This window comes from Cydia fagiglandana, chromosome 11 (genome assembly GCF_963556715.1).
Source record: "Cydia fagiglandana chromosome 11, ilCydFagi1.1, whole genome shotgun sequence".
Classification (NCBI taxonomy): domain Eukaryota; kingdom Metazoa; phylum Arthropoda; class Insecta; order Lepidoptera; family Tortricidae; genus Cydia; species Cydia fagiglandana.
This window is the reverse complement of record NC_085942.1, coordinates 6151076-6176213: the sequence shown is the minus strand read 5'-3', so window position 1 is coordinate 6176213 and position 25138 is coordinate 6151076. Positions and strand designations below refer to the sequence as shown.

General features: G+C 39.2%; 1 protein-coding gene and 1 long non-coding RNA gene across 2 annotated transcripts in view; one reads left to right on the top strand and one right to left on the bottom strand.

The window, feature by feature from the left end:
* Window positions 1-25138, top strand: part of LOC134668850 (cyclin-dependent kinase 14) — a 164527-nt gene that overhangs the window by 72840 nt on the left and 66549 nt on the right. The window contains exons 3-4 of the mRNA XM_063526320.1: window positions 23935-23984; window positions 24330-24609. Coding sequence (XP_063382390.1) covers window positions 23935-23984; window positions 24330-24609 — 330 coding nt within the window. The remainder of the gene's footprint in view (window positions 1-23934; window positions 23985-24329; window positions 24610-25138) is intronic.
* LOC134668852 (uncharacterized) overlaps window positions 1-25138 on the bottom strand; it is a 223281-nt gene that overhangs the window by 164964 nt on the left and 33179 nt on the right. The gene's annotated exons all lie outside the window — the stretch shown is intronic.

The window sequence follows — 25138 nt, the reverse complement described above, 5'->3', positions numbered from 1 at the left end:
AATAAGGTTATATAGGGTACGGAAGAACATCAACTGTTTAGCGTACAAAGATCTCCTGTGATTCTGTGATACTACTACGAAGAAAGAGAAGAGAACCGGGGGTCTATTCTAGTTTCAAAGTCATATTATTTGTCTCTCTTAAAAACTCACGGGTATATACATCCCGGTCATTTGATAGGCGTGCGTGGGGATACAGATCCAACACGTAGAGGCCCTTTGGAGAAGTTTGCTGTTATGTAATACACCTGCTAGAACCCATTCACGGGTACAAATAGATACCCGTCAATCGGTCCCAACAGGCGTAGGGGCTATTGTAAATATAGTGGAGAAAAGTGCTGGTTATAGTGATGAATTTTGGCTGGTCAAAAGATTGGGCTATTGCTGAGAGGTCCGGACACCTGCCATAACAATGTTAGTACACGTTATCGAGGCAGGTGGTGACTCGCCGCTTACTAGATGGGCCCCTGTAACTGCCGTCGTAAAGACGACCAGAGGCAACACCGGTGTGAGCGGCTCAGGGGTGTCGAGAGGTGTGCGCCGCTTTCTACCCAGTGGCTGTTAACAGCCACTGTGCCAACTCGCGTCTTATGCATCTTTCACTTCCACCCCTGGAGCATACAGCTCTAGCGACTCCTCTCTGGACGGCCAATTAAGGCAAGCCAGAGCTGAGAGTCCTGCGGGTCCCCTTGGGGTCCACTCCGACCGACGAAGACACGCCGGAGACGGAGACCCTGACCGACTCTCGGGAGCACTCGGGTCCGTGGGGTCGTTACTCCCCAACAGCTCGCCACAAGCTGCCCTGCGGGCTCATATTATTTATTATTATTGTATGTATATGTTAGTTTTTAAGGTATGTATCTATGGGCCTTAGTAGCCTGAAAATAAATGCTTTGATTGATTGATTGATTGATAACATTTTATTACAATTTTAGAATAAGCCTCCCGTAAGCTTCGTGATATTCCAAAAATCGCAGTAGTGTGAAATTTAAAGTAGCGCCGATATTATTTAACAGTATAGAGCCGTTATATTATAAGGCAAGATCGAAGCTAGGAGAGGAAGAGGAAAACCACGAGCAAGCTATACACAGCAACTGAAAGCAAAAGAAAATATCGTGTCTTACTGGGACCTAAAGAACCTGGCTGAGGACCACGAAAACTGGCGCATACTCCAGCGACAAGAGCCATGTTCTTAAATTATGATGATGAGCCGTTCTATACATAACAATATGTAATAATAAACTGTAAATATGATATGTCCCTGGCATACTATTTTGTGATTAAGTTAGATAACATGTAAATAAACGATTGTTATGCCACGCCGCACCGTACAATTATGTGACACGAACCATCTACGGATCACACACGCAACGCAACACCGGTCATGACTCAGTGACTGCACAATCACAAATAAATACGTTACTAATATTGGCATATACAACGCAATAAAGTTTATGATATGAGTAAACAATCGTGTATTATATCGTCCTTCTTTTGATGCTAATTCGGGAAATATATACGAAACGTCGAATGAGGGATTGGTAATGGAATTGACATTTGAAGTAAATGAAAACACATGAGACTAATAGATTTCTCGAGTATAACAGGGGTAAGGCTAATACTTAAAAACAGATCTTAAAACTTTTATCAGATCAAAAGAAGTTGTAGTAGGTATAGTTAGCGTCAAATAGTGACAGTCAAATATATCTATCGCTACACGTTATTCCGATGTTAACAAAGGTAGGTTGCAGTACTTGCAGTATATTTAGTAGTTCACTTTCGACTTATTTAATGAGAACCCACGTAAAATAAAACACAAACGGATTATAAAGTATTATATATTACATACTACGATTACTACGTTTTTAAAAATAAACTCGTAGCAAAAACGAAACCTCACTAATCAACGTCTCCGCCGAATAAGAAATAAATTCGGATACTTTCCGTATTGTAAGAAAAGTTAACTTGTTTACATTCTTCCCGACATTCTCGCTTGACAAGAAAGTAAACAACGTAAGCGGTGGCAATTTATTTATCGAAAAAGCATTGCGGAATACGCGTTCCGCATTAGATTACTAGAGTTGTTTATATACACTTCAAAAATATCTATACATTTCCAGTCTAATTATAAAGGAGTAAGTTTACAAGAACGTCAACATATATTTGATCTTGTCAGTACTAATACTGGAATTTACGAAGCACGTCTCTGTACGTTGGGAAGGCACGCGTCAAGCGACATCTCCAAGTATGTGATGCGGTACTGTTAACGAGAGTATTCCCAATTTAGCGTTGTATGAGTACAGTATGTACCTCGTACACACGGCAATTGTCGATGGACAATTTTCGCCGATGGGTGAACCTTATTACAAAAGGCCTTAAAGTTTCACCGATGCCATGGACAGTTAAGAGTGTGGGCAAAGGTACCTCTATTCCCTGATTACCTTCGATGACGAGATGACGGTCGAATGTTTAATGTCGCACATGTACCCAGCAAGTGCTGACTTCTTCAAGTCCTCAACTTCGTTTTCCCTGCATCTTAAAGCCGAAGTTCACTTGGCTTAGCACAATCCTGATTGAAAGATCCGCCAAAGATCTAAGTGATGTACGACTACAACTAAGATTAAAAGCTTAATGTACGGTAACAGAAGTTGCTAAGCGGGCCAGGTGTTCAAAATGATCTTGACGCGACTTTATTGTTAAGAGAATAAGAGCGTGTCAAGGTCATTTTGAACACCTGGCCCGCTTAGCAACTTCTGCTGCTGACTGTACCTCCCAAAGTAAGCAAAGGGTTCACTATCAGCCATTAAGTGACCCAGACCGACATTGCGAAATATACAAGCTTCACTAAGCCACGAGCACTTGGAGCGTTTCTAGTCTCCATTACCTGATGTCTCGTTTAGTATAAATCACACCACATCTACATCCTTGTAAGCCATAAATAGTTTGCGCGCGGTCTATTATCAACTCAAGATAAGTGTCGCAGATCGGGGCCACCGCCAAACAAGCGGTTTCTCCTTGGCTCAGATCAGGGGTGTCATATCAATCGCTGTCCGACCAAGGCTTTAGAATACCAACATAAGAATGTTCTCCCTTATAATGCATAGTTGCCACTGAATGGATTCACGTTACGTTGGTCTGCTCAAGAACTCGACTCGCATGCGCTAATATATGAACACACAGCTCGCAGGTTACCGGTCCTAATTACCCTCGTGCTGCTGTCACAGATCGATCATGCTCGCCTAGTACTTTATTAACCTAATCTGTGTTAATCTGTAATCTGTAACTAAGTGCCAGTAACACCATGCATCAATGAAGTATTACAGTCAACAAACTTAAAACTAGGTTTTGTTTACCTAATCTAATTCCAAAGTGAACTAATTGTAAGTGCGATGCTCTTGCACCAAATTAGACCAAACTGATGTCACAAACTAATGTGATACGTCAAAGTTCGACCTTTTTACAAGCTAACATATTGCGTCTTCTATCTTGGTTCAGCAAAACCGTCCTTTAATACAGCCACTGTCATTATGCCTGGTCCTCATCTAAAAACAATTTATGTAAAACAATGAGTAATCACAACGGAAGTACTACACCCGTAGACGGGTGGGAGCGACCTTCAAGCGGTGAATCAGCTCGCGCGCTACTTAACAGACACGCCGTATATGGCTCCTGTTAACTTCTTGTCTCCTGGTACTTGCGCCGTAGATTTTAATCCCACTGTCACGTTGATTCATACATTATTGATGTCATTTTTGTTCCATAATTCATACAAGAACCAATGAATAATATCTTCCTCGTGTTCTTCATAGTACATTATTTCTCATGTAATTACCGTTACCTAAATAGCTAGTGAATAGAGCTTCTTGAACCATAACTTAAACCACAGACAAAGGAATACTAAAACGCTTAAACTAGTCTAGAGCAAAATATTGTAGCCCTAAATTTGACACCTGAAGAAGTGCTCCGGCTATACGTTTTGTAGTAAATGTATTGTCAAATGTTAGCGCCGTAATACCGGATCCTGTGTGTCTTTCAAGTAAGGCTAGAGCTAACGAATAATGTAAGCAGGAATATACTTACTGTTAAACGTGTCTTGAATGTAACTTTGAATAAAACGTGTGAAAGATGTTTTTAAAAGCACGATCCCCAAGGCCATGTTGCATAACGACCAAAATATGACAAGCGAGTCACATTATATCGTCGCCGCGCCGTGATGAATCCATTGAACCCACGCAATATCGCACCGTGTCATCTCCAATATCCTCAAATCAGGTTTTTCCGGCCACGGTTCAACGTCTACATTATCGCAGTTGAATCAGTTGATTGATAGCAGACTTCCGTCGATAACGATGAGGCAGTCCTGACCGTGTAACCAGGCGAGTCCAACGCACGGGCAAACCAAGGGAAAATGCATTTTATAAAGAGGATACCCTATTGAGTTTCTCATTATGAATTACAATAACATCGATAATAGACTGAAAAGGTCCACTTTTATCTCAGTACACAAAAATTCGTCTTTGAATTCCATTCAAGCCTTTGAAGAAGGTAGGTAAACTAGTAAACATTTATATAAAACAGTACTGCATCAAGCGGAGACCAAGGTTTAAGCTTTTGACTCTCGTTTCATAAAAGGTTGGAATAACAGCCAGCAAATACGTTCCCTACAAATAACTTATTTGCAACTGGGGCCCATTTGGACACTTAAGTCAATGCGAATAAGGTTTACCAATAGCCAGGTTGCTGTTTGTAGAATGCGAACCCTGCCGTTATTGTTTCATTGGCACGAACACGTATCAAGTTGCATCTATTTTCGTCCCCATTTGTAACTCTATAGTTGCATTGGAACTTAGGTTGAAATGGTTGGTTATAATTTGTTAGCTTTTGGTAACATAAGTTGTATACCCATAGTATGGTTTGTTTCTAAACTTGCATACCTACGTTCTGCTTCTAAGTTGTGTACATTTTGCAATCTCGTGGTCGTTATTTTTTTATATTTCGAGTTTACCAGTTGTGAGTGCCTTTAGATGCTTTTAATGATATCAATTTAATTCATTATCTTGGTCGCCACGATAATTTTAATAAGACTTAATTAATCGCTTCGAAGTCCCACCGTGACCCATGGGAAAAAAGATAAATACATTTCGAGCGAGTATGCTTAATTTACACTTTCGCAATATAAATCAGCAATGACTTATTACTTTTTATTACGGAGGACAATAACGCTTACTTACGAACTTAGCAACGAAGCTTAATAACGAATAATGGCTGGACAAAAGAGCGATTAGTAGAAAGTGAAAATGTAAAGCAGCCTCGGAGAAATGGCGCAGAAGCGATTTATAACCTTAACATCTGCATTTAAATTTATTTACGATGTCCTGTCTGCTTTATTTTGTTAATTGTCTAGGAAATGAAACCAGCGTAATTAAATTTTCAGTAGTTAATGTCGGTTTTGCCAGCAAACAAAAGTCTTCTTCACATAAAGAGAAAAAAAGATTAAAAGTTAATTATTCCTAAGACGCTCACATCTCCTTTTAATATTATTGCTGTTGCAATTAATATTGTAGTTATATGAAAAAAGTTAGCCAAACAACAAACTAAACATAAACAAATTGTCAAAGTAAAAATTTCGGCTTGTCAGGATGTATTTAAAAGGTGGCTAAAAATGTTTTATATTGTAGGTACACTTCACTGCTTGCCAAGTAACAGCTAAAACTATGATATAATGAGGCATGCGGGCATACGTCAGATCACTCGACCGCACAGGAACATTGTATTGTTTTCCTACCCTTGTGTTACTATTGCCTCCTGATTGCATATCGAGTCGGATACTGGGACCAACTACCGTAGTAAATACTGCGAGAGTGTTGTACCTTACCAAGTTTTAGAACTGTGATATAATAAAGTATGCGGGTACGAAATCACTCGACCGCACATGAATATTGTATTGTTTCCCTGCTCGTGTTATTAACATTGCATACTGACTGTATAGCGAGTAGGAAGGATACTTAGACCAACCAGTGACTTAGGATTTCTAGAGTAAGAGTATTATGTACTCCGCTTACCTAGTTACAGCACTATGATACATATAATCACACATATATGATACATATGATCTCTTACTGTAATGCTGTGTTACTTATTTGACTAATAAATAAATAAATAATAAGGCATGCGGGTACATCACTCGACCAACCAGTATTACTCGTACTTACAATTCTAATCTATGTTTATCAAGTTACAGAACTATTATATAAGTATGCGTAGGTATAAATTTGTTGAATCACTCGACCAGACAGGAACTTTGTATTGTTTTGCTCATGCAATTCACCAAAAAAGGGCGTTTAAATTGTTATTTATTACAACCAGTGCAACTTTGAGATATATATTTAATGAATAAACAGTTGATCATAGTATTCTTGATCGTCTACAATCTACATAAATAGACTTCTACACGACACGATAAGTAAATATCACGATATTTCTTTAAGATCTGTATTCTGTATTCTGAGGAGTTACAGTAAATTTATGGCAACGGGTCATCGCAAATGTCTGTACCCGTAACTCCAAATTTCCAGGAGCTAGAGAGATGGATTTAGATCAATGTGGCGAATACCGTCGATCAGGTAAGACCGTCTACAAGCTCTTTCGTCACTTCTATCTCTTGAGTTTGTACTCATACTCCACTTACAGGTCGGTAGAGCAGAAGGAGCGAAGCTCTTCCTTTCTGTCTGTGTCTGAGCGAAGTACGTATTCAAATACGAGAGTTCTTGCTCTTGGTCTTCCCAACCAAAAATGGCCTTTGATTCGGTTGAGCGTTCGACTCTGCTCTAGAATTAAAGGGACGAACGGCCGAGCATCACAGTCGCGGCTTGGTCGAACGGCTTTTTGCCGACCCGCCCCATTGTGCTCCCTCCCATTCAAATACCGCGTAAAGGCGTACTTTTGTACGATTCTTTTTGAATTTTCCGACGGTTCATCTTCTTTACAACACATTTTGATTGCCTTCAACACACTATTCATATAAACTGCGTGAAGCTGTTTATATCTTATCTCCGTTATTATAATAAAACATGACACGTTAAGAAGCCTAGATGCCTTTCATTGAATATCTCGTTATAATTTAGACTAATACTTCTAACTTAGCACATTGTTTCTGCTAAAATTCCTCTGTTCGTTGAATAAAATATTTGTGATATTATTTTGTTCTGTTGTTTTTTTTTCATATTTTAAGTATTTAGTTAGAGAAAAATCAGACTATTTTACTACGATCGTGGTATATTATTTTTATTATTTTGAACAACATAAATATGTAAAAAATAATCATCAATAAATAAACCATGAAATGATTATATTTCAGTGAAATTCCTGAAACCGACGCTGACTTATCGTGGACATTATTACCATTAAAGTAACATTAATAGCGATCGTCCACTTGAGCGCTTTCGTCTTATTGCTTCAATTGTCTGTTGCCCAACCGCGGTTCCATGTCCCATTACGTAATCGTCTTGTAATGTGTAGGTTCGTTGCTCTTATGTAGTGATGTCATTCCCGGGAATGTTCCTCAGGCTGGAATGTTCCCACTTGAGTTTTTCCCGTGTCTGTTCTTAAACGTGGTTTTATTCTATGTTATTTATTTATTTAAACTTTATTGCACAAAATATATACAACAATGTACAAATGGCGGACTTAATGCCAAATGGCATTCTCTACCAGTCAACCATAGGTGTTACATTGCATATTCCTCTTGTAATGTTAAGGGCTGTAAGGCTTCGTTGCAATATTGAGACTTTTTTAATATTTCCCTTTGATCCTTTAGGTCTAACTAATGTCAAAAAACATATTTCTAATAATTCTAATTTTCTTCATGTCTCCAAATGCAATAAAAAGTAAAATAAATGCAAATACTATTTTCATATTTAATTTCATGTGATATGTATTCTCTCTGAGAATTATGTAGAGAAATACTTTTAAAGGGAATGTATCCCATCACTAATCTGCCGCATATCTACTCGTTTTGATGTCTAAATAATTATGACAATAAACCCTTTACTGACCAGACACCAAAGCATCACAGTTAAATTGTTGATATGATTTCCGTATCGTCCAATTCCTAAAATTATGTCGTCGCTATAAAAGCAGCTGCTGCAAGCAAATGCATTCTAGGAACGAGCCATTTATTATAGCACGGAGGCGTGTAATGCCTACGACTGCTCCTTACTTCAACGACAAAATTAATCGACTATTTGTACCCGTTTATCCTGATTAATTTAACATCGTGCGGTGTCTTATTTCTATGTATGTTCTTGGTTTGAACTACTAGATTTAATTAATTATAACCGCAGACAAAATTACGCAATGTCTCACATGATAGGTCATTGGACTGTTCTATTGTTTTCGCTTTCACTGTACGTTATCTATGCGTTTGGCAAGTCATCAAGACACGTAAATAATCTTAACTTCTGATGTTAATAGATACTTTTCACACGATACTAGTTAACCCAATTAATCCTCGGTTAAATCAGTTTAAGTACTCGATGTTATTCCAATTCTTATTACGACTGAATAAGGTACTTTATCTGTTTCCCACAGCTTTATCTTTTTCACGCAGTAACGCGGTGAAGTGGTCCACTTAAAAGTACGTTTTACGAGTGTAACTTTATTGTTTGCATGAGTCACACACGTCTGTCTGTTGGCTGTGTCATGTGTCAGTTTGTTTGTTTACTGTCCCCATCGTCTGATATGGCCTGAATTGTTTAACGACGGGTAAATGACTGGCCCTGACTCCCGCTTGAGAAAATCTGTTGACATACTTTTTGCCGTCCGTTAATGGCGCGTCTATCGTCAAATTATTGCTTGGAAAATTTATTTTTAGCACAGGTGGTTGTTATAAACTTCCTTCGCTTTTTAGGTTATTAGTTACGTGTACATCATCTCGTATATGCGTTCATCTCCGATACATTATCAGCGACGAGTTTCCGATTCAGCGGAGCGTTAAGGCAATGTAAATAATCTTAGGCTGTTAAGATACTACTATTATATTATATGCATAAGTAAAATGTCCTCGGCCTGTAGCTGTCTTGAGTTGTGACCTTTTGGTGGATCGATATTTAACCTGCCGCTGTTGTGTCTGTAGTTGTAGCGTCGGTATACCCTAATGGGAAGGTCACTTTAAATAATATAGTCTAGTCGAGAGTAATGGCGGAGGTATAGTTTGCACGGAATTTTAGGATGAATGTAGTCTTTCACTGGTGGGTAAATCAACTCTGGAAAATCTATCAGTCTGTTGCGAAACTTGCGAATGTTTGGCTCTACGGACAATTGTCTGGTGCCTTTGGAACCCCGTTGATTATTTAACAGTTAACATAGGATGATTAATGATGCTCGAATGATCATAACATAAATTCAGTGCGGAGAAGTTCATATTGTGCCGTGCTTAATCGGTTTGATTTCCTCTTCCAGCCAGGCACTGAACCTCACAAGATACTCTAGAATAGTTATTACACGATCCATTCGAATGAAACTTAAGTCGTGCATCAAATCTTCCGAACTTGGCTTCTAGTATTCAATTTTATTGTAGTATAAAATGCTCCACAAACTCGCGGATCACCCTGAAATGTCCCGATATAAATTCAAACCCCTTCCGACTAAGATATACGATATGCATAACCTCGTAACGTAACAGTCTCGGAAGTTTTGAAGATTATGGTAATCATAGCAGGCCGGAGTCGTAACACTAGAGTAGGCGTCACAACGGACTTGGACTTATTCCAATGGCTTAATAAAATCCAGTATAAGTGCGCCCACTACAATAGTCCACAATTTTTGGGAGTCTGAGATCTTACACTGGTTCATCAGAGTTTCCCTCTTGTGCTTTGTAAGCATTGGAAATACACGTCCTTGTGTTGTATATTGTTGTGTATATACGGAGTTTGCAGTTTAACCTTTTCGGAGGACGGCTTTGGTCACCCCGGCGGGGGAAGTGGGTCGCTTACATTACGTAATAGATTCAGAACTACAGGAGCTCGACGGATCAGTTCTTGATGTAAGTTGTTTTAAATCGAATTTCTGCAGAGATTACTGCCCGTCCCAGGGGGCCGTAATACGCTTTATATCGATCTTACTATGGGGACACGATAATAATAGGGTACTTGTTATTTGTTCCATGATGTCAAGTTCGGACATATAGTTTTTCCATTGGAAGTAAAGTAAGTTAATGAAATGCCTATCTAGGTTCGTGTGTTGGCATTTAACTTAGATTATGACAAAAGCGTTTGACTTTGTAAGGCCTGTAATATTTTAAGGTCGCTATTTAAGGAACCGTTCGTAAATTAATAAAATGAGCTGTGTTAACAAATAAGGCACAATGATACGGTGTTAGGTACACTACAAGGAAGCATGTTTGAAACTTGTTATTCTTAGTTTATATGAATGGCCATACCTACATCAAGAAAAAATATGACGCAGCTGTTAAAGGCCGACAAAGCCATAAATCACGTAGCATTGCAAGAAACAGCGACAAAAGCTAGCAAATTACCATGCAAATACCCACTGGTCATGAACGTGGAATATTTCAAAGCAGATTTCCCTAATGTCAATAACGGACAGGAGCGACGAACTGCGAATGTGAGAAGGGTTAGACACACGTCATCATGTCATGAATGGAGGTCCAAGATTTTCTCATTTTACAACACGGCTCATGTATGTACGTTACACTGTTTGTATGGATAACCTCAAAAGATCCTGCATAATTAAGCATTATATGCGGACAACTCGCGCTGCGCGCTTATCATCGCTTTTGCATCATAAATCGAGTGAGAGGTAATCTGCACCGCAGCGAATGACGTGATTTCGGAATGGTAATGTCAACGACTTATACTTACCCGAGGAGAGTTTTAGTTTTCGGCTTAGGGAAAGATTAATTCGCTCGGATTTCGTTCACCTCTACGTGTTCATTGGAGGGAGATTGGGCGCAGGCCTCGAATGCCTCTGTCAAAGTTGACGAGGGTAGGGTCAGCAGTGCTTGCGATGGCTTATCGACGCTTTGTGGTATCGCTACGGTTCAAGGACTTATTGTTTCACCTGTAGCTCCGATGTTATGGTTTCGTGGCAGATTTGCAATTGCAGTAAATTTGCATTCATCATAGATAGGGCTTCATAGATTTTATTTCGTCAGAAAGACGATAGTTAAAGACGACATTTGCTTTCGTTATTTCCTTTGCCTTCTAAAATGTAAAATATTGCGTCTATATTCTCCTTATTAATAAATATATACATACCTAATTGAATCTTCCAATGCTTAACAAACTAAGCGACGATTAGCGTTTGACTCCCTATACTTAAATAATCCTATAAGGTATGTTATTAGCGAAAGTACTACAAAATAAAAATAACTTTATTCCCAACAAAAGCGAACATTTCCAGAAAAGGCTCAGTACAAAAATATCCCGACTTTACCGGCTTAGCGTCTCAATTGGGTGACACAAAAAGGCACGAAACATTTAGCGACGCCGAGGGCGGGATGTAGGTCACACCTTCCAGGCTAGTGTGCCTGGATGGGCTGTATGCGGCTCACTTACCACCATTATGGAAACTAACCCCTTGTGCTCCGTAACAGTCGACGTCAAAGATATGTACACACTTTTGCACCTTACTCCTTTGTAATAAGCGGAACATTGTAAACATATCTTTGATGTTGACTGAACAAAGGCATGTTTAGGGGATCCAGAGCACGACGTTTTAAATTAAAATAGAGGTTATGTTTTCACCTGCTATTAAATATCTGAGGAGAGCACGAAATACCTAAGCTGATGTCGACAAAACAGCCGAAATTTGAATCTGTTTGATGATTCATTCAGTTCGTTTTCGTATCAAGTCACGATAGACGGCCTCTTAAGATACGTCAAAAAATTGCTTAAAATTACGTCATGGATCGGATATCTCAGTGTCAAAAGTGACGTTTCTTCAAATAAAAACGTTACTTTTGACACTGACATATCCGATCCATATCGTATCTTTAGCAAATTGTTGACGTAAGTATCTTAAATTCCGGATCAGGCCGAGAATGTTTGTTATCTTTGACTGTTACTGAAAATTTGTAATTTTTTAAAGATGTTATTATGTGAGTTGTTGACTGACAAACATATATTATTCTTCTTCTTTGTCGTCACACTCTTGTCAGAGTGGTCGTGAAGCCTATATTAAGAATAAGAATATGTATTAAGATCACGCATTTATGAATTTGCCGTCCCATTTAAAGTGGACTAAGTGATATAAGGAAAAAGGTGCGTCGCCAGACGCACCTTTTAACGAGTCCATTAACAAACGGAATTTAATAAGCTTCCTTCGCCACCAGCCGGCAAATCACTTTCCCGTAACGAATGGCTGGCTCAGAAACCACTGACTGTGAACGCGACGAAAAGGGAACCGAAACACTTACAACCGTCGAAATAAATATAAATAAGCGATAAAGGTTCAAAACGCATAATTACAAATCTAGTGCTAAGAAAGCGGAATTAATACGTCAGTTCAGTTTCGAACGATTGCAAATAATATATAACTATATATAAGCGTTTGTTTACTATACTCCCTGACATATATTCCCTGATCGGTACCATGCATGAGTAAGAAATTTCACAAATCTCATCGAAAAATACCGTATCGACTGTAGTAGGTACCTAACTAAAAGGGCGGGCTATTAGTTATTAAAAGAACAGACGAATGACAAGATGAAGTATTAATAACTTAACTCGACTTACTTTAACAAGACTGTCAAAGCCGGCAATTTAAGGCTTAAGTTAAATTAAGCAGAATTTATTGACGCTTAACGGCTACCTAGAGACTATTTTTTTTCCTTATAAAAAAGTGCCTACTTTTCTGTTTTGTTTTATGGAAGGAAACAACAGTGAATAACACAATGTTTCCAAATCCAGGAAATCTCTCTAGAGGTCGACACATTATTTTATTTTGTCCTGTCCTTTTCCTGCATATACTCGTAAACGTGACCCTATAAAGAGTATAAAGTATCCTCAGAACCGTGGGATGCAATGTGTATTTATAAACCCGAGTATATTTTTACGGTTATTTATCACTTATTCTGTAGACTTGCTTATAATCATTGTGAATTCTTTTCAAAAAAGGACTTAAGTTGTTTAGAATTCTACAACTATATTCTTACCTCAAGTGAGATAAGACGTCGCAGACAATAAATTACGTAATTATATGTTCCTATTGTTACCAGTGGGCATATCATTGCAAGTATCATCATATCCTCTCAGGAATTCAAGAGCCGGTTCCTTGACTTCTCTATTCCTAGCAGCACTTATAGTTGTGCACGGTGGTACATTACCTACATTATATGACATGCTATATATTATTTCTTAAGTAGCATCCTCGGTCTTCCCCTTATTTACATGCCTTCCATCTTCCCTCTCACGAAATCGTCATGTCCTACAATATGGTGTTCAACATTCTACCTCTCCTATTTTCTGTCGCTATAACCGTTATTGATAAAGACTAGAGATGCAACGGATAGTTGTTTGGCCGAATACCGGATATTCGGCCTGACCATCGGCCGAATATCCGGTATCCGGTCGCCGAATATTCGGCCAGCGGAACTATACTTTCATTTCGGTTTTTCAGGTGCGCATTCTGCAGGTTTGACCTGTTTCCTAGTAAACGTTCCTGCGGAAACATTTCTAGGTTCGAAATGAGTGCGCGTGCAAGTATGTGGAATTATTAAATTGTTTTAAAATAATAAACAAGTACGATTATTACCGTATCTGTTTCTTAAATCCAATTTGTTTACTCCGAAATCAAGCAATGTTACTATCCGGTATCGGGCCGGATAGTAAAATAATGGACGGATAGGCCGGATACCGGATAGTAACCGGATATCCGGTGCATCTCTAATAAAGACCTCATAAAATCAAGGATAGGTTTAACCAAGCCGTTAATCCATGAGTGTTTTCAACGTGCATTCTTCAACCGCAATCTCGGCGAGGTCGTTGCTCATGCGATTAATTTCCGGAACCCGACACCGGCTCCACTTGAAGTCAAAGCTTGTTGAATGCAGTTTTATGATCTACAGTAGCGATAAAAGTCCAGTAAACTGCTTTGAAAGATTTAAGGCATTTTATGTCAAACAAACATTTCACGAGGCAAAGAGTCCCGGTATATAGCAGTGGAGTATGTGTCACTGGCACACTGGTTTGAACCCACGAATTCTGAGGAATTCCAGGGCAGATCCGCTAGCATCCGCACTCGGTTAGTACACAAAACACCCTTCTTCTACAACTCAAAACTTCCTTGGGAGCTCGAGTGCATACTGTACGGTTTTTCTAACACTTGACCGCCGATACCGTAATTCTAGCTAGCCAGCCAGAAGTGCGCAGTTCCCGAAAAAGGGCAACCGTTTATCACTGTCAATGTTCAGATACCTACTCTTTTCCGACCATTTGCACGCCTTGCCGGTCGAACATAGATTTTCCCAGACTATAGAGTCTCTGCACTATATTCTGTGGCTGTAGGTACTTGGAGTTTAATCTCGCCCGCGGTAAAAGAGTGTGTGTTGGTCCACACGAGTCGTCTGCGTTATGGCATTCCTCGTATTCTCCCGCGCGATATTGGAATCGGAGCGCTCGATTTTTTATCGACCGCAGTCCCGGGCAAATACCTATCTTAGCCAACGTTCATGAAAGAATCTCTACTGAATGTACGAAGGCATCTCGAGTTTTATTCCGCTTTTTAAAGGCAATACCAAAACTTAGATTTCAAGGTTTCCTCCGTATATAGTTATTGTACTTTCATCAATAATTATTCGTAGAGGATGGAATGCCGAAGGTTATTAAATCGTTAGGTATATCTTGCTTTTATTCATTCTTGCTTACCTTAACAGAAAATATCTCGTGCAATGTTCCTGTGTTCCAAATATAACATGAATAAGGAAAACCTTTGCGTAACGGGGACAGCAGAAACACCTAAATTGTTTCCCTGCGCTTATGAACAAATGGCAACAGGTGAGCAAGAAAATTTTATAAGAATTCCCTGTTTTCACCGTAAATCCCACCGTGAACTAACTGAACATTTGTAGACCGTATTCCAACGAGATAAGGTGTACTTATGATCACCTAAGTGTTACTGATACTACTTACTGATCCACGCAACATGAGTCACTAACGTCAAGACAGCTGTGTTTATAAAACAGTCACTGTTATGGGGTTAGCCTGAGTCATAACAACGTGACCCGTACAATACTTCTCTGTGTGACAGACACTTGTTTATATTTACATATTAAAAGTCATGCTGCAGTGTTTTTTAAATTGTATACTTAACCCTAAAAACGAGGTGAAAAAAAGTGAAAAGCCTTTGTTTGTGATATCGTAGTTTTTTTACACTCTTTTGTTAAGTTTTATTTTAAAAATAGATTCGAAACGTGCCGCGTTAACACGTGTCTTTATGTTGAAAGACATCATTAAAGGTTAAAAGGTTATATTGAGCGGTTATATTTACCATACAAAATAATTTCATTGTGTGCCTTACAAAAGCAATCTACCCAGTTAAATGTGTGACTAATTTGCATGGACATCATGAACAATGGAGTTCAAGTTGTAGAAAATTGGGGCTCAATTAACACTTAGCTTTCCTTTAGTACGTATATGATATCACTGAAAACAAATTGATATTAACAGTTTTGTCCTGAATAAACTAAATGATTGTCTCAATTGATATTAACCCCCAAAATGCTCGCAACATGTCACCAAAAATAACACAAACGCTCTTACTAACTTTGACGCGATTAACACAAGCATTCTAGGAGTATGGCGTAAACGCTGTCACTTGTATATTTTACACAATCCTCTTTAATCTCTAACAACACACACACATTAATCTCTATTTAATCTATAACAAACTACGTAACTCTATAATAATTATTATCCGAACTCTTTTCCTTAATCCGTCAAATAATTCAATGAGTTTTTACCCACCACCTCGATGCTGATCTTTTCGCGTGATACTGTTTCGCTGCCGGCATCAGGTGACGTGGAAACAACGAAACAAAAGCTGTTATCTAATTGCATCTAGACGAGCCGCGGAACTTCAGACAACTAGTCTCTTCAATTGTTATACAGCTGTCCTCTTCCTTAACACCCTGTTAGAGCTAGATAGCAGTTTTCTGCAGCCCAGAGCAAAAAGACAATATCTTTTTATTAAGCTCATACATTTATAAAAGTATTTCTGCGTTAGCTTAGGCACCAAATTGAATAGAGGTTTACAGAACCTTCATCATATCCGCTTGTGTAAAATAGATTCTTTGTTGCTTTAACATTGTAGGGAAACATTCCCACTGCAGAATATTGTTTTAAATAGAGATAAACATTTTGCTTCCGAATCAAGTTCTTAAATTTAATCCAGTCTCTTTCAAAACAACTCGGCACTAACTTTGCAGCTTGTTTTTTTAATTACAAACTTTTAACTTCGTTTTAATGCCCACTTTGAGCATCCCTCCCTGTTATGTATCTTGCTATGCCAGCAAAATGTAAAGTTTTATTTAAGTCAGGAGTATCTTTCATTTATGAAGATCCTTTTAGCGGCACGATGCACGATTGAAATAAATAGCTCTAGTTGTTTTATATCTAGTGGCTTCACCAGTGTTGCTCGACTATTTTTCTTCCATTTCTCCAGGGCATAAAGTACATTGCAAATGTCGTTTTTCATGATCAACGTATAAAAATAAAACCTTTGCTTCGTTGCATTAGTGTGAAAGGATCTGCAAATAGACATAAAGTTAGAGTTTAGAAAGAGCCTTATCATCGAAACAACAAAGCGTGTTGATCCTCCTGAGACTAAATGTACATTACAATGTACATAATCGTGCAATCTAATTTGAACCTTTCATGAACCACATAAAGTAGCATTTCTTTTATTTCATTGCTTTTTAAAACAAACGAAATTAGTTCCTATTAACTTATAGAATAAGGTTAAATTTAAAAATTTGAAATCTTTATATGCTGGGTCTTACGAGGTTAAATCCCACACGGCAAGCTGTATGCACTCGCCATCTCGCCCCACGTCCCCCTAATCCTACCTTAATCCAACACGGAAAAGAACCGATAACCATTGTTTTACGCCGATAAACACTGCATGTTTGCGCACCACGTGAACACGTCCTTATATAAAGTCGTAACTGCACGGCTTACCTCTAAACATGTGGCCTTTCATAATAGTAGGGGTGGTATTTAATAACGTAATCAGATTTCCGCGGTCTGCGGAACTTTCTGAACGCCTCTTCAGTTTTAGTGAAGCTGAGTTATGGACGGTACGTGTGTAGTGTGATAAGTAGTTGGAAACATTTTGTTTCTTTTTTCGGTGTTGGTCTCAACGCTGTTGGGGTTACTTTGTTTTGTTACCTTTTAACGTGTTTACCGTCGAATAGTTCAAATACGTACTAGGGCATTGACGAAAAAAAAGCATTACCTAAATATTTCTGCTTTTTGGTTTATTACGTTGTCATTTTATTCGGCTGTAGTTTCCTTATTCAATACTCGATTTAGTCCTGTTAGAGCACTTATTGCAATAAAATCGATAATCTAACATTTTCGACGTCTTTTGTTCAGTGCTCTCCCACGAGATTTCGGTAAGAATTCTTCCAACCGCAAAGTTAAATCTGTCGCCGGGTGTCTCATATTGTCTGCGTCCTCACAGCTGGCGTAGCCGCTGCATGAACTTTCAACTTGTGACGTCACAACCTCTACTACCTTATTATAGACGAAGCACAGACCATTTACTTTTACCCACTAGAATCTACATGCGGCAAATACGTTACCATGCCAATGCATGCGCCAATGCGCGTGCATGAATTTCAGCTGCATTAAGATTTGCGAACATTATTTAATAATTGAAATATAAAAAACCGGGCAAGTGCGAGTCGGACTCGCGCACGAAGGGTTCCGTACCATAATGCAAAAAAAAACAAAACAAAGCAAAAAGAAAACGGTCACCCCTCCCGACGTTGCTTAACTTTGGTCAAAAATCACGTTTGTTGTATGGGAGCCCCATTTAAATCTTTATTTTATTCTGTTTTTAGTATTTGTTGTTATAGCCCTTGCAGGGTGTCACATGTAAACCCACCTACTTATAAGCTCCACCTAATAATGTGTAATGTGATTTGCAATAAACATTTTGAATTTGAATTTTGAATTAGCGGCAACAGAAATACATCATCTGTGAAAATTTCAACTGTCTAGCTATCACGGTTCGTGAGATACAGCCTGGTGACAGACGGACGGACGGACGGACGGACAGCGAAGTCTTAGTAATAGGGTCCCGTTATACCCTTTGGGTACGGAACCCTAAAAAAGTTCAAGACCTGTTGTGGTATAAAATGTTACTTAATACGAATAAGAATGCTTACCTCTGATCACGATTCTTCTTATATACGGATCTGACGGGTCGGATGTAAACGTGCTGCACATGAGCTACCAACTTGTGACGTCATAACTTCCTCTAATTTATTGCACACGAACTCTCAACAAAGTGCGCTCCACAAAACTCGCGCCAGCATCACACACCTGCTGAATTCAAACTTCTCGAAAACCTCTCGGAGAAACGGAAATCTCGTTTAAATTTATCATAACGTAAAACAGCGCATTTACGGTACGTGATTTTAATCATTATAAAGAACGCTTACCGCCTCGGAATAATAAGTAGGCAATTTTGCCTTCGCGAAAGAAAGGACATATTAATGGAGTTCAGCTGCTTATGGAGATACACGATTCGGTGCATAATTAATTACAAGGAATGTGCATTTAATTAAGCAATTTGCAAAGCTGGCCAGGCTACCCTTGGCGACACGAAACGAATGCATTTTCGCAAAGGCTAAGTATCATTCCAACCGCTTGCCGAGCGTGAAAGAGTAGATCCTTTTAGGCTAACCAGTGTAAGAGAGGTATTTGATATCGCATAGTTTCAATGGATCCCGTTACACGTTACGTTACACTGGCGCTTATAAATACCTAGTGCTCTAGTAAGCAATCAGAATACATGGCCTTGTATCTAGAACGACTCTAAGAAAATAAGAAAATAGTGAACAATGCAGCAATTTACACATCTAGACCATTGTTACGGCATTTAGGTCTTGTAGACTTTTTGATAATCTCGCATTGCAGATGTTTTTGAGATTAGAGATTTGCAATTCAAATATCTTCTTTGAATTGAGATCATTTTGCTGTGTGCGGATGATAACACCCGGTTGGCTGCTCATCTTTATTTATTTACTTGTATTATTTTATTTTATACTCGTATATACATAGTTTGTCCTTAGACCTTTTGTGGTAAAGTAAAAAAGTGGAGAAATATTGCCTGCTTAACTTGCTAAGTGATTTTCACCCATAAACTTAAAAAGCGCATAATGAGTAGTAGGTTTTACATTAGTATTAACGTGTGACGGGTAGGTATATGTAAATACATACCACTTTAATCGAAACATTTTAGGTATATGTAAATACTCTTACCTACAAATACAACCTGCCAAATTAACCTCCTTCCGCGCAAATCTGGCAAATAGTTACAACTTTAAAACGTAACCTTAAGTACTGTCAATGAATTAATTAATAATGCAAATGTTCATTTTCATTATTCATGACTTCCTAACTTTAACTTATCAGCTGCTTAAAATAGTTTCCATTCACTAATTCCGACGCGCACTTGCGGTGCGTGGGAGTTGTAGCTAATTAAACTTGTGTCCCGGAGCGTCGGTTGTCACCTTCCTGTCTTTTGAGGCAACTACTATAAGCCCGGTAGCAAGAGGATGTCATTCTCTATGCTCTAAGGAGCGAACTCTGCGCGCGCCGTAAACATACTTTCTATAATGTTAATACTCGTATCTAGAGAGGAAAAGGTTTGTATAGAGCAACGGTCGTCCCATTTCCTCTCAAAAGGCTTCTAGTGTACTGACACCACACCTATACACGGTCGTGTCAAAATATTCCACCACTAGGTAGTTATAAAAATAAAACGTATTAATACGAGTTAAAAAAGCTTGTAAAACGAAAGCTGAAAGTAAATCCTTTGTTATTTTTTTCACATCGTTCATTCCCGTTTTATTTTTCATGAGTGAACTAAAATTTGTTAAAGCGTCAGCTTTTAAGCGCTCTGTATTGCTGAATAATTTAGACAGACTAAATTTAGGATTTAAAAGTCCCTTTGAGTTAAAATTTTACTGTTTATTACCAAAAGGTTGGTAATAAACAGTACAATTTTCTCGTCGTCCTTTAATACGCACACAGTTTTCACAGCGTGATACTGATAACGCTTTTACGAATCATTAGGTCACAATAACTGATCCACCTGATCGGCTGATCGTCCAACTCGGCTAGTGATAACAATACACGTTTTGTTCAATGATGTAGATTCAATTAATTAAGCTCGCAAAACGAACCGCGCACGAGACAATCGAGTTGCCGCTCGTGACGTCACACCGTAATCAGATTAGCGCACGGTGGAATTATCAAATCGAGTTTTGTATAAAAAATCTTTCACGGGGAATGTGCAGATGTGCAGTTCTAGTCGACCGTTTTAATTCAATAAAGGCATTGTTTTTTACAGTTTGGTAAGCATAACTTAAGTTAATGCAGCAATAACGTAAGAGTTTGACATTTATTGTCAGTGTTTTGTGACTAGCGCTGAATGGGTGAAATAAAAATTACTCTGAAAGATACATGACATGAAAGATAGATTTTGTATACGCAAAAATATTAATATACTTACATCAATATGAGTTATATTCATAAAGGGCCGTAAGAACCCCTTAATATTTTTGTCACTGGTAATGCTCTCAAGTATACACTCAGACGGTCTCCTCGACTGTAACGACTAAGTGGGGACAAGAACACTTCTGTGTTTGTATTAACGTCTCAATGCCGCTTTTGATAATAAATTTAACATATTAATATAGGTAGAGCTAGACCAAGAAAAGTCTGCAACGATTTTAGGAGACGCGGTTATTATAAACGTCATAATTTCATAGAAGATTCACGTTTAAAATAACACTTGCACTGCGTCTCCTATTAAAGTCGTATAATTAAGGTCTCAGTGAAATGAAGAGCCAAGATGTTGCCACATATTATACCAAAAAAATATATTTGAAATTATACTTAATCGCAATTATCGCAAATCGAACAGGTTTATAAATAAGAAAGTATAAAAGTAGTACCTAAGTATAATAGTAAAGATTTATAAGAAAACTGCGTGTTAGATTTGCATTGCATGCATGTTTTTACTTTCACCACTTCAATAATATGGAATACCTACTTTATGTTCCATTATTTATGTTTTCCTAACATTTCTTTCGTGAAAACTATCCGGGTAGCCGTGATTGATCGCTTCATGGTAACCTTTGGACAAACTATTTTTCATTCAGCTGTTTATTTATATTATGTGATGATGGATGCTGGAACTGAATTACATTAGCACTTGCTAGTTTCGTTACGCTTCAATAAATATTGGCTATTTATATTGTACTGTTACAACCGAGATTATTCGCTACCTAATTAATTTATGTTGTAATCTTATGTGACGTGTATTTTTCTATTATTAGGTCTCTTTTTTCTTAAAACTTTTTTAATACCTCAATGCAGTCATAAACATAACACTCAAGAGCGTTGTACAATTCGAACGTTGCCTGTTTAAAGTAGTTGAATGTCGTTAGGCTTCGTATGTCAGATTAACATGACATGGCTAATTTGATCTTTTCTAACTAGTCTGCAATGACTAAATTAATTTTGACAGTTTGTTACGTTACAAATTTTGTGACATAACTCTGTCATCTATCGCGAAATTTGCTATATCCTCTTGTTTACAAGCTTTTATTTACTTTCACCTGACCGTTGTCTGTCTGTCTGTCTGTAATCAAATCTTGCAAGTTACATTTGATCCACTTCCCGGTTTCCGATTGAGCTGAAATTTTGCATGCATGTATAAATCGGATGACAATGTAATATTATGGTACCATCGAGCTGATCTGATGATGGAGACAGGAGTTGCCCATATGAACTCTGAGATGAAACAACGCAACCTAATTATGTTAGGGGTTTTTAGAATTGTCTCGATGAGTATTAGTTGTCTGTTGTAAGAAAAGTACAGTCAGCGATAAAAGTTTGTACCAAAAATGAATTTATTGCCAAAGACTTATTACATTCGAATTAATTTCCCAAAACATGAAACTATGGTGACAATGCCAGGATTTGCAAAATAATATTCAAATGAAATGATCACTTAGGACACTTAGATGTTTTGAGATTTGTCATGAAAGCAGATTCCTAAAATAATTATCGCCAATTATTCCAAATTGCCAATTCCAAACTGCTAACGCATTCAAAGTTGGATCTCCCGCCATTTATCCGCTGCGTTTAATGGCCACTTCCCGAAGACAACATCGCACCATTGTTCAATGTCTCGGCGCGATTAATTTCACGTGCCGCAAATGTGCCCCGAACTTTGTTTAATCGATACAGGGGCGTCTGTCAGTCGGTAATGATACTAATGATGTCTCATTTGAATGATTTGAATTCGTTGAGGATTATTTTGTGTCAGTCTCAATGGATTCTGAGGCTGAGTGTTGTCGGTTGTACCGCGAAAGGGCATAACTGTATAACATAACTAATGGTAACATTCCATTTCTAACCGCAGCTGCACTACCGGTACTGAACGCGTCGCTGTCATTGTCAATTTCCATAGTAAAATGAACAGTAATGCAGCTGTCGTTGGAAATGGACTGTCACCTTTAAAAGTTTAATTAAAAAAAATAGTAATGAGGCTCTGGATGAACGCGGTGTTGTTATGGAGGTAGTTAGTCTTGAATATTTACTGGTCTATGCTCATGATCAGTTATGTTTTTTGCTACATATTAACGTATAAAAAAAGATTACAATTCCAACAGTAGTAAATATATTGTACACATTGCGTGTAATCTATCGACCGAGAAGAATAAAGAGAAGAAAGTTATTTACGGTAGTAATTAATATGTCCAGCTTTAGTTTATGGGTTTCTTTTAATTCGGTTCGACAAAGAAGTTTTTGATTTTTCTTTACCACTATTTCGGCATAAGTAATGTAGGTTGTCGAAAGCATTGGTGCAAGCCTGCGAGTATACAATCCCACCAAATTCGTTGGCACTAGGTTAGGCTAGGTTTTCTATAATTTTATCGCGGACGGACAGATACCAAGATTGCCATATTTTAATAGTTCCTGATTAACTACTGAACCCGTAAAACGAGTTGATCTGACAAAAGCTCTAACGGATGTTTAATAAAACCCAGCCCCAGCAAAGCTGACAGGGATTATCACTGTAAATGTCAGATACACGCCATTGCGGCATCGCCCGCGATATTCTTTGACTGTAAAGCCACAAGCGTCTCGTTGTTCCCCGTCCGCCCCCCTCCGCTCCGCTTCGCGACAAAGGACGAAATCGCGAGAACCTGTCTGCTGCCATTATTCTAAGGGCCTACTCGACTCCACTTCCTACAGAAATTGTTTTTCTTGTTAATCCTAGAAGATTTAGATACAGTCTAGTGCGTTTCTCGACGATATTGCTCAGTTTAATTGGAATTATTCGTCCAAGGCACGTTTAACAAGTCTGTGACTAGTAATGAGATTTTATTATATGTTTTCCAATTTTCTTTGCAATCTCTCTTTTATCATTCTGATAATATGTAATACGTTTACTTATTCTAGCTTTATTTATACAAACTTTCTGCGTGGGTAAGGTAATATATTCGCGTTACGCCAGCTCTACCACAAAAATAGCATATACGTCGTAAGTTTTCGTATCACAAAAGTTGCGCGCGGTCTATGCATTTCAGTACTGTTTTACAGTAAGCTTGCCAAACATGTGAACTGAACATTTAATTTATCTACTTTTTAACTCATTTTCTTTTTGTTACAGCAACTAAAGACGAGCCGGACGGGGACGCCAGCGAGTGCCGCGGGCGGCAGAACGGCGAGCGCGGCAAGCTCACCTACAACGGCTACTCCGAGGAGTGCCTCGACCGGCTCGAGCCCAACGGGAACATACCGCACGACAAGGACTCGCATTACGGTCAGTACATCCAACAAGTCATACATCCAACTAGAGAGGGCAGGGACGCCAGCGAGTGCCGCGGGCGGCAGAACGGCGAGCGCGGCAAGCTCACCTACAACGGCTACTCCGAGGAGTGTCTCGACCGGCTCGAGCCCAACGGGAACATACCGCACGACAAGGACTCGCATTACGGTCAGTACATCCAACAAGTCATACATCCAACTAGAGAGGGCGGGGACGCCAGCGAGTGCCGCGGGCGGCAGAACGGCGAACGCGGCAAGCTCACCTACAACGGCTACTCCGAGGAGTGCCTCGATCGGCTCGAGCCCAACGGGAACATACCGCACGACAAGGACTCGCATTACGGTCAGTACATCCAACAAGTCATACATCCAACTAGAGAGGGCAGGGACGCCAGCGAGTGCCGCGGGCGGCAGAACGGCGAGCGCGGCAAGCTCACCTACAACGGCTACTCCGAGGAGTGCCTCGACCGGCTCGAGCCCAACGGGAACATACCGCACGACAAGGACTCGCATTACGGTCAGTACATCCAACAAGTCATACATCCAACTAGAGAGGGCAGGGACGCCAGCGAGTGCCGCGGGCGGCAGAACGGCGAGCGCGGCAAGCTCACCTACAGCGGCTACTCCGAGGAGTGCCTCGACCGGCTCGAGCCCAACGGGAACATACCGCACGACAAGGACTCGCATTACGGTCAGTACATCCAACAAGTCATACATCCAACTAGAGAGGCCAGGTACTCCGAGGAGTGCCTCGACCGGCTCGAGCCCAACGGGAACATACCGCACGATAAGGACTCGCATTACGGTCAGTACGTCACAACACTGATTTTTAAACTTATCACAACACTGATTTAAACTTTCACGATTTTCACACTTGATTAAATTGTACAACGAGACTTGATCGCGCACCCCTTGACATTTACCCCGACGTTTCGAGGACGGCGTTGTCCCCGTGGTCTCGGAGAAGACTGGCTAAAGTTGACATCAACATCTTCTAGCCGCGAGTTTTACAAGTCATATCACACATCACAAGTCGTCAATTACTT